The sequence below is a fragment of the Macaca nemestrina genome, chromosome 1, assembly GCF_043159975.1.
Source record: "Macaca nemestrina isolate mMacNem1 chromosome 1, mMacNem.hap1, whole genome shotgun sequence".
Taxonomy (NCBI): domain Eukaryota; kingdom Metazoa; phylum Chordata; class Mammalia; order Primates; family Cercopithecidae; genus Macaca; species Macaca nemestrina.
This window is the reverse complement of record NC_092125.1, coordinates 17,842,628-17,854,046: the sequence shown is the minus strand read 5'-3', so window position 1 is coordinate 17,854,046 and position 11,419 is coordinate 17,842,628. Positions and strand designations below refer to the sequence as shown.

The 11,419-nt window shown below is 40.2% G+C and overlaps 1 protein-coding gene across 1 annotated transcript; it reads right to left on the bottom strand.

Annotated features, from left to right (window-relative positions):
- Positions 1 to 2,328: 2,328 nt before the first annotated feature.
- LOC105499174 (exocyst complex component 8) lies at positions 2,329 to 11,412 on the bottom strand. The gene has a single exon (XM_011771658.2). It carries the CDS (start codon positions 11,302 to 11,304, stop codon positions 9,127 to 9,129), a length of 2,178 nt encoding a protein of 725 aa, XP_011769960.1. The 5' UTR covers positions 11,305 to 11,412; the 3' UTR covers positions 2,329 to 9,126.
- Positions 11,413 to 11,419: the final 7 nt, after the last annotated feature.

The window sequence follows — 11,419 nt, the reverse complement described above, 5'->3', positions numbered from 1 at the left end:
TATGTACGCAGGTAACTTTAAGAGACTTGCCAAGACTGGCTTGGCTTGTATGACTTTGTTTAATGTGTTTAGCAAGGTAAACTAATAGATTTGAAACTAAGTCAACTTACTAGGTCAACTGATCGAATACAACATGAGGAAAAAACATGCTCTTTTCCTGCGGCTTTCCTGTGTCAATGTCACTCACACTCAGTTTTTAGGAATTTCACCCACCTATTGCAGGAGCTAAGTTATACCTATCTTAATGCCCAGTGAAGTTTCTGCATGTTTGAGAATCTATGTAGTATTCCCAATTGCACAGAATTCAATGATGTACTGACTGGTATTAATGGAAATAATTTGGTTTTAATTCTCTCATAAACTTCAATTTGCTACTTTTTTAAAAAAGGAAAACCACAAATAATACTCTCTAAAATATGGTAATACAGTACCTGTACTTTTAACAGGGTACCTAAAATTGTGGATTGATATGCCTTTGAAATAAAGATCAGTCTATACTAGTGAGGTGTCAACATTATAATACTAAAATCCAATAATATAATTCAGTGCCTAACGATACTAGCCTTAGAGGAAGGCTGAGTTCAGATGTTGCTTAGTACTTGTTTAGGGGACCCTCTGCAAGCCGGATTGCTTGCAATTTATTTACATTCACAAAACATCAACTCCTTGGTGGGGCTGACATGAAGATTAAATAAAATCTGATAAAGACGCACCACATTGCTAGGAGCCTCATTATCATTGATAAATGATCCCTGCAGTGAAGGCTCACAGATTCTTTGTCATAGTTTTTCATGACAAAGATTCTGATTCTTGCTCATTGAGAACATCAAGAAAATGTTGTCTTCAGAATATTTACTTAGAAGCACTGATATGAAACACGGTGCTTATACATAATTGTTTAGTTAAAGATGGAGTGAAAAGAACATGGGTTTTGGAGATGAACAGGGTCGTGGTCTTGAATACTGGCTCTGCCACTCAGCAGCAAGACACCTGGCCAAATAGCAATCCCTCTGAGTCTCTTTCCTTATCTTTATATTTATTTATTTATAGATAAGAGTCTCACTCTGTCGCCCAGGCTGGAGTGCAGTGGCGAGATCTTGTCTCACTGCAACCTCGTCTCCTGGGTTCGAGTGATTCTTATGCCTCAGCCTCCTGAGTAGCTGGGATTACAGGCACTGACCACCTCACCCGGCTAATTTTTGTATTTTTAGTAGAGATGGGGTTGAACTCCTAACCTCAAGTGATCTGCCTGCCTTGGCCTCCGTGAGTGCCGGGATTACAGGCGTAAGCCACCATGCCCAGCCTCTTTCCTTATCTTTAAATGGCATAGCAACACCTATTTTCCATGGTTAGTGTGAGGATTAAATGAGATAATGTATGTAAAGTGGTGCAAGCTAAGCACCAATAAATGAGAACTGTCATTAGTTATTAAAGCAATATATCTAATGGTATTAATTCAATTAGCAATTATCAATTGTCTGTGCTATGCCCAACACTGCTCTAGGGAAGCTGATGGGAATACAAAAAATGCAATCTGTGTGTGTATAACACATTTCTCAATAAATACAGAATACACGTGATGTATAAAAACGTCTTCCACATCCCATACAAGCTCTGATATAGTCTGAAATGGGGATGAGATTCAATAGAGTTTCTGTTTATCTCTTTTTGGGAAGAACTTACACTGTCCCTAAGCTTAGAGTGGCTAATTATGATTTGAAGTGATACAAGTCACCTGTACCACGCTGTATTTTTTCATTCTCATTGTTTAGGAATCAAAATAAATGGGAATGTGTCCTACCATTTCAGCATTATTATTATGCTCCACATACCTTTAAAACAAGTCTTTTTGTGAATGATAAAAGCCTGACAAAGGTAGTGTACACACAACCACAGACCAATATTGATAATGAATATCAATGCAAAAATCCTAATGAAATATTCACTGTAATCGGGCAATATATTAATAATATATTACAACCAAATAAAACTAACTCATAGAGTGTAAATGTGATTCAGTGTTAAAACTGTTTTAAACACCACATTAATATGATGGAAGAGAAAAATAATGATTTGCTCAATAAGCGCTGAGAGTCACTTGACAACTCAATATGCATTCCTGAACTAAAAAGATCAAACCCACAAATCTCAGTTAGCTGGAACAGTAGACTTTTTCCTTTACATGATGATCAAAAGCCAGCATCATGTTTCAAGGCAAAATAGGAAAAATGTTCCCATGAATACTGAGCAAAAAAAATTATATAACATAGCTTTGGATGTTTATCTTGACATAGACTACTAAGAGAACTATATAAGATGTATGAAAAGTGAAAAGAGGGAAAATGATCTTTATTTGCAATTGATATAATTGTATACTTGAAAACGCCAAAGGAACAACCAGAAAACTATTAAAATTGATAAAATGATTAGATAAGGCACTGGTTACAATATTTGTAATTAAAATCAGGATTTTCTATGTACAATCAGAAAACATAATGGAGGTAAACGTTCCATTCACAAAAGCGTTAACAGATGACATGCTTTGGAATAAACACCAAGAAAGAGACCTACCTGAAGAAAATTTGAAAATGCCACTGAAATACAAAACACTTGCATACACATGGATAGGAAGATTCAAAATTATAAAGATGTCAATTCTCCCTAAATTAATCTAGAGACTCAATATGATTTCAATCCAAATGTCAATTCTTTGGGGGCCGATAGGAAATTGTCATACAACTTGAATAATAAACATGAGAATACAGTTGGCCCTTCGGTAAAAGATTATCATAAAATCATTCAAAATACAACTTGAATAATAAATATGTGAGAATATAGTCAGCCCTTCATATCCACGGGTTCTGCATCCACGGATTCAACAAAGCAGGAATAAAAAATACTTTAAAAAAAAACTGTGTCTGTACTGAACATGTACAGACTTTTAAAAATGTCATTATTCCCTAAACAATACAGTGTAACTATTTACATAGCATTTACATAGTATTCGATAGTCTCATCTAAGTAATCTAGAGATGATTTAAAACATACAGGAGGATGTGCATAGGTTATGTGCGAATAATATACCATTTTATACCAGGGACGTGAGCATCTGTGGATTTCGGTATATATGAGGGAGGTCCTACAACCAGTTCCCCACAGACCAAAGGGACGAGTGTATTTGGGAAAAACTTGAGACAGAAGAATGAGACCAGCCCTACCAGTTATTAAATTTCAAAACTATAGTTAACCGAAATAGCTTGTTACTGAACAGAAATAGAAGTATTAGTGGCATTTCAAATCAGTGGGTAAAAAGGACAATTCAAAATTGTTGTGAAAATTTGCTAAGTGTTTGTGGGAAAATTGCATTCTGACATCATCACTTACATTTTTTTTTTTTTTTTTTTTGAGAGGGAGTCTCGCTCTCTCGCTCAGGCTGGTGTGCAATGGCACGATCTCGGCTCATTGCAACCTCCGCCTCAACCTCCCAAGTAGCTGGGAATAGGGCACCCGCCATCATGCCTGGCTAATTTCTGTACTTTTGTAGAGATGGGGTTTCACCATGTTGGCCAGCCTGGCCTTAGGTGATCTGCCTGCCTCCACCTCCCAAAGTGCTGGGATTACTGGCATAAGCCACTGTGCCTGGCCATCACCACTTACTTTAAAATGAATAATAGATGAAGCAAACTTCAAATATTAAAATGTAACAATTTACTAGAAGAAAAACATATTTTTAGAATCTGAGCATGGATAAGGCCTTCCCAAGCCTAACCCAAAACACAGAAGTCATAAAGAAAAAAACCCACATAAATCTGGCTCTGTAACAGGTTAAAATTTACCATACTATGAAAATAAACACATAGCTATACAAACAAATGACAAACTAAGAAAAACTACAGCAGTACACATGAAGGGTTAATTTCCTAAATATAAAATAAACTCCCACAAAATCACAATACACAGGTAATCTAAGAGAAAAGTGGCAAAATATATAAACAGGAAGCTTAACAGAAAAAGTTGCTCAACCTCACTCATAATTACATACAAAACTAGAAGCTGGGCATGGTGGCTGATGCCTATAATGCTAGCACTTTGGGAGGCCGAGGTGGGAAGATTGCTTGAGCCCAGGAGTTCAAGATCAACCTCGGCAACAAAGTGAACACCCCACCCCCCAACCTCTGTCCTGTCTCTATAGAAAAATTTAAAAATTAGCCATGCAGGAGGATCCCTTGGGCCAGGCCAGGGAGGCTGAGGCTGCAGTGAGCCACGATAGCACCATTGCACTCCAGCCTGGGCAACAGAGACACCTTGGCTCAAAAAACTAACCAACAAACAAAAATGAGAACAACCTAGAAGCTATTTTTTCACAGAGAAGATTAGTAACAATGAATATTATTACTAATAAGATGACTCTTCTTTTTGAGACAAGGTCTCACTCTGTCCCCCAGGCTAGAGTGCAGTGGTGCTATCATGGCTCGCTACAGCCTCAACCTCCTGGCCTCAGGCAATCCTCCTGCCTCAGCCTCCCGAGTGGCTGGGACTTACAGGTGTGTGCCACCACGCCCGGCTAATTTTTCTATTTTTTGTAAAGACGGGGGTCTACCTATGCTGCTCAGGCTGGTCTCGAACTCCTGGGCTTAAGCGATCTGCTCTCCTCAACCTGCCAAAGTGCTGGGATTACAGACTTCAGCCACTGCGCCCAGCAAGACTACTCTTAAACAATGAATGAATACAGGTTTATGAGCATTCATGTAAACAGGTATTTTCCTATACTGTTGGAGACAGCTTAAAATGATTTAACGCTCCTGATGAGCAACTGGTAATGCTTAAATTTAAAATGTAGTTTGGCAGAGTAATTTTTAAAAATACATCCCATAGGTATATTCACATAAGCAAATTATGAGGATGTGCATAGGTTTTCAGAATTTTTTTTTTTTTTTTTTTTGTAATCACCAAAACTTGAAGCCAACCAAGTAATTGGAAAATGCAAAATTATGATATATTCATTCACTGTGATTGACTACTACCCAATCGCAGAAGAAAAACCCAGTGAGGTACAGCTAGAGGTACTGATGTGAGATGTCTTAAAAACACCGAATTGCTAAGTGACTAAAATCAAGATGCAGAACTGTATGCAGAGTATGATCCAATTTCTGGAAAAATATGTGTATGAAATTCTTACTAGTGGTTACCTCTGGTGAGTGGGATTGTTGTGGTATGAGGACTTTGACTTTTTACTTTAACTCTTCTGCACATTGCATATGGATTGAAGTTTCCTTTGTAGGCAAGTGTGGCTTATTTACGCTTTTCCAAACTCTGCAATCTATCCAGGAAGGTCTCTTCATATGACACCCACATTCCCACTTCTGTGCCTTGGGCTCAGGTCCTCCTCTTCCTTTTTCTTTGCACATTTAATCTTGTCCATTCTTCAAGGACCAGCTCAAATGCCAACAATTCCATGAGAACTTTCTGAACTCCTTAAAAGTACACTGCTCTCTTCCTTCTTGGTATTCCCACTGTACACAGCTGTGCATTTTTCTCTCACATTTGTCGACTTTTTCCAATTTCTAAGCATCTTAAGAGGACAAAGTATGTTTAAAATTATTTTGTCTTCTGCACTCCCACATTACAGTCAATATGAAGCATAGCATTCGATACTTTTAAATATGAGATAATTTCCTCAGTATATACATATTACTTTCAAAAGGGCGAGCCTGGCCAGGCATGGTGGCTCACGCCTGTAATCTCAGCACTTTGGGAGGCCGAGGCCGGTGGGTCACCTGAGGTCAGGAGTTCGAGACCAGCCTGGCCAACATGGTGAAACCCCATTTCTACTAAAAATACAAAAATTAGCCGGGAATGGTGACGGGCACCTGTAATCTCAGCTACTCAGGAGGCTGAGACAGGAGAATGGCTTGAACCCCGGAGGCCGACATAGTGAGCAGAGATCGCGCCACTGCACTCCAGCTTGGGCGACATGGGAAGACTCTGTCTCAAAAAAAAAAAAAAAAAAAATGCTGAGCCTTGTCATTTAGTTCCTAGGTCTTGTGGCCTACATTTTATTTTATTTATTTAGAAATGTGCAGATGGTATAAAATCTACTTTTTTAGAATAAATTCACATTTTGTACCTCTGAAATTTTCCATTCAAGGAAATCTTAAAAAATTGAGATCTGATTTATTCACAATTCTGATGGTAAGCAGAACACTTACTTAATTTAGCAAACTGCTTCCTAACTATCCTCCCCACATAAATAAAACAAAAAACTAAGGTCTTCAAAGAATATTTCAGTAACAAGAATATAAAAATATTGAATACTAAAGAAGAGCAATAGATATAATATTGTAATATCACTTTTATCCAGTGTAAGACAATGTTTAAGCTTTATTTTTATGAAACATTTCAGATTCCCTCATATCACAGCACATCAATAAGCAATATGTACATAGACTGACTTTTATAGTACATGTCATGTCCCAAATTCCCAATCCTAGGTAAGATATCAAGTTACAAAATACAAGTGCTGATAATTAAACTATAGGTAGTATATTAAACAAAAGTGAGTTTTTAGCAATTATGTGAAATGAAGCTTTAATCAAAACGAGACTTAATGCCACAAGGTGCCTTTTTTCCCAAGAGTAATTAATTCAGTCAAGCCCATGATTCCAAGCTCAAGTGACAAGTTTTATATTCTTGAAGTAAACAAGAAAAGTCAATCAATGCTTAAGTGGTATATTTTAGTATATGTTATATTTCTGGACAATCTCTCATTGCATTCAATTTTTAGAACTTGTCTTTGAGTTTAATAAAACAAAATAATTAAGAGAAGAAAGCCCACTCCACTTAGAGGAATGTAACATAATTGTTCTGTCTGGGTACAACACTGGGGGTCTTTTGTCAACTTACCACACTAATTGACTTACCAAAAGCATACTTCCTTCAGCTACAACTGTAATTGGAACACACAGATTTTACCTGAAGAAAATCCTGTACTTCCAGTTTCAAAAAGCAGACAATTCTATGAAGAAGCAACCATTTAAATATCTAACTATACACATTTAAGTTTTTACAACTTCATGCCTTATGAGGAATTTTGATTTCAGAAGTATCATTTCACAGACCCAGCATCATATATTTATACATATTTCATACAGTATAGTATTAGAAACTGTAAATGGCACAGAATAATCATAATTACCACAAAATTTTAACAATTTCCAGTGATCTTAAAAAGACAAATTATAACTGCCTTTGCTCAGCTAAGATATCCAGTTATGGTTATAACTTTCGAAAATCCTAAAGTTATGTGAAAAAACGTAGTCAAAAGAAAATCTGTAAATCTGATACTTTCCAATATTTTAAATATGCATAGCTAAAGCGAAAATAAAGGGGTTGATCTGGCACATGAATAATTAAGTCAATGAATTTTACAACCCTGAGCCATTTTGGCAACTATTTTAGGTTTCACATAATTTTCACAGTCTTAGTACCACCATTTTCATTTAGATAAAAGAAATGACCTTTTGAAATCATGGGCATCAAATTTGGTGCTTATGGACAAGAATCACAACTAGAAGCTAGAGACAAAATGGATCACAGCAAGCATAGTTTCTCTCAAAGTATAAGGAATGTTATAGAACATACAATAGAAGCGATAGTTTAGAAACCTTGGGAAGCTCACATTTCTGATTTTGTTTTACTAAACAATTTGAAGCATTATATTCATGTTTAAAAAATGAAACAAGAAAAATGCAGCATGGAACATTTTAGAAGTCACAGAAGGTTCTCATCTTCCCTTTGTTTTGGGCACATTGTCTCACCTGTTTTCACTTTGGTACAAAAAGAAACAAAACCGAATCTCTGCTCAGAGTAGTCATAGTGAGAACACTGAGATTTGCATGTTTTTCTAATTTCCCATCCATCTAGACCCTGAAATCTAAATAAATATTTCAGTTAAAACTTTTTTTCCATTTGCATGACATCTAGGCCACTATATATCCTACCCTGAATGGGGGAGGATGGGACAGCTGTATCTTAAACTGAAGCAGTGGCAGCTAAAACCTGGCAACTGCTGCCAGAGTCCCCAATGTGTCCTGCCTATTATTATTTTTTAAAATGTGACAAAGGCAAAAGCTACAGTTGGAAACTCACGCAATTTAGAAATATGTTGAAAAATTTTATTATAGTCCTTAGGATTTCCAAGTAAACGCTCCTGAATCAAGTATTACAAAGCTGCTAATTAGCAACTGAAAATTAGCCATTCAAATAATATTAGAAATAGTTGCTGAATTGTTTTTATGAAAGCTTCCTCTTGGATTCTGTAAGGATCAGAGTATCTGAATCCACACACCAGCTAGTTTCAAGAAAGAACTCTTTTGACTAAAACTTACCCTAAAACCAATTTTCCCAACGCTTTTCTTTTTCCCAAATAGTCCAACGTTTTGAGGAGAAATAAATGAGGCAGGGTGTTTTATACTGCACTGTACCCTTTAGGAAACCTGTGAACTGGGAAAATTTTCACAACATAAACTCTATGTTTATAGATATTATTACTCTGCTGTATAATATATACTGTGCGGAAAAAAAAAAGAAGAAAGAAAACACTAGCCTGGGCAACATGGTAAAACCCCATCTCTACAAAAAATACAAAAATTAGCTGGGTATGGTGGTGCCAGCCTGTGGTTCCAGCTACATGGGAGGCTGAGGTGAGAGGATTGCCTGGGCCTGGGAGGTCAAGGCTGCAGTTAGTTGTGACGTTGCCACTGTACTCCAGCCTGGGCAACAGGGTGAGACCCTGTCTCAAAAAAAAAAAAAAACCAAAAAGTGTTTTATCAAAGGATAAAACTGAAATGCTATAGTGTATAGTGTGACCATAATTTCAGAAGAGAATCAGCATAATTTAAAAGGATAGCTAGCATACTATATGTTTTAATAATTCCAGTATTTTTGTTATTTGGGCTTAATTTAACTTCTTTTCCTCTTTTTGATTTTTGTATTCTAAGAGGGCACTTTTAATTTTCAAGTTGTGTTTGAAACTATAAAGAGTATGCTAATACAACTTAATATAAATATAAATAATATATAAGCTCTCTCTCTATATATATACATACATATAAACAGACCCAAGCATTAGACCACTGATGTTGTACTTTCAGGATTCACACGAATAAGTCTAGATGCATTCCTCAGATCTTGGAGTTGCTTGGCAGGTTTCCCCACACCTTCTTCAAACCTTTTCTCCACCACAGGGAGGACTGTTTCATATAAAAAGGATGCATTCTGTCTGATAAAAGCTTTCTTCTCTGGATCCTGCTCACATCGAAGACTATAATCCACATGCTGAACAGCAACCAAAATGATTTCCACCAGGCTCTCCAAAAGTACCATGTGCAGCTCTGGGAAATACAGCTTCAGAGCCTCTTCCAAGAAGCCCATGGTCTGTTTGGTGAAAGCAACCACTGTGTAACTTAGGTTCACCCAGCAGTCATCCCCTGTGTACTGCTCAAAGTTACTTACCCCACAGCTTTTCATCTCTTCTTTGAGCTTACCCAGGGCTTCTGGCGTCATCAAGTTCATCCTTCTCCACATCTCTTCAGAGTTGCGATGTTTAGTGGCTTCAATGATGATTTCTTTGTAACTGTGCAAGGCCCCTTGGATGTCTTTCACCAGAAGGGCATGGATGATGAAGGTGAGGTCCAGTCCGATATCACCCAGTTGCTGGCAATGCTCCTTAGCCACTTTTACACACTCAGCTGCTGTTGAGAGGCTCTCCTTACTATCAAACACCTGCTTGCTGAAAGCATCCACGAACATGCCCATGGCTGATCTTGCCCAGACCACAAAGGCGGAGTAGCAGCCGCTGTCAGTGCCTGCAAAATCAATCTCAAATTCTCTTGCAGTCTCAAGAAGGCTGGTAAAGAAGACATGGCACAGCTTATGAATATAGAGTAAAGTGGCGCCTTCAATGCGAAGCTGACGAATTGCTGTATGAACAGCGGCTGCCCTGTTTCTCAAAAATAGCTCACAGGCCTTCGTGCACTGGCCCAGCCGGATCAGTTGCGAAACTGCTCTGCGAGTAGCCTTGGGACCACCTCTCAGGGAACGATCTGGGGAGAGTTCGAAAACCAGCACCTCAGTGAGCTGTCGAACTCGCTCCTCCACTTTGGCCCTTAGTTCTTTTACAGGAGGTGGGCTAGGCTTATCTTCCAGGTAATGGTTCAATTTATCCAGCAGGTCAACAGCCCCTTCAAAGTCCCTCTGCGCAATGCAGACATCCAGGTCTTCAGGTAACTCCTGGATCCATTCCATGGAGAGGTCCACGTTCTCTTCCTCTACCTCAGGAACAGCTGGCTCTTCTTCTTCGTCATCCTCAAATGGGTTAGTGGCCTTGGAAGTCACTTGGGGTGGCCCTCGAGGGGCCGCTGCCTCCTCCTGCTCCCTTCGCCTTTTCTCACTGAGGGCTCTCTTGGTCTCCTCCAGCACTTCCAGCCACTCTCGTTTGATTTTAGCATTTTCGGCCTGGAAAATACGGCTCTCGGGGAACATAAGCAGCTTGAACATGTCCTTCATGGGCGGGTTGTCCTTGACATTGACTACGGCCAAACCATCTAGGGAATAGAGAGCGTTGTAGCGATACATCCCCCGCCGCTGCGGCAGCCAGGTAGCCACCAACAAACAATCGTTCATGAGAAAGCCGTGCACCCGCTGCAGTTGGGCCATGTGGTCGGCATCGTATTCCACTAGGTCCCCGTTGTACACCAGGTACTGTCCCGGCGTCTCCAGCAAATGCCTGCAGCCTTCCACCTTCTCAAGCAGGGTAGTGAGAGTGCGCTGCTTTCCTTCCTCGCCTGGACCGGAGCCGTCGCGGGAGGCGCCACCGGGGGTGGAGAAAAAACCGGCCTGGCCTCGGAGGTGGTCTCGGCCCCCCGCCCCACCGACTCCCTCCTCCCCGCCAGACGCGGCAGCGGCTCCGGCGGCAGCTGCGGCAGGCAGCAACGTAAGCGGGATGCTCTCCAGGCTGCTCTTCTGCTCCGTCAGCAGGTGGCTGAGCTGGTACATCTCGCTCTCTAGGTAGGAGATCTCACGGGCCGTCTCTATGAACTGCCGGTAGTTCTGGTAGACGTTGCGCTTCAGGTTCTGCGCCGTCTCCTCCGCCAGCGCCTGGATGCGCTGCCGGTGCTCCTGGAGGTCCCGGTCCCCATCCGACTGCTGCGAGAGCTGCTTCACGTACAGCCGCGCCTCAAAACCCCCTGACTCCAGCTGCCGACGCAGGCGGCTCGCCCCACTGTCCGACATCGCCATCGCCATTTCCGTCCGGGTCTCACGCACTCACTGTCACTATCGGCGCCGCAGCCGCCGCGGCTGTCTACACCCACCCAAGACCCGCCGAGCTCCTGGGCTGAGGAAGCAGGAATTGGAACAA

Excerpts from the sequence above, each read along its gene's own strand:
- LOC105499174 (XM_011771658.2), bottom strand. The coding sequence starts at position 11,304 with ATGGCGATGGCGATGTCGGACAGTGGGGCGAGCCGCCTGCGTCGGCAG.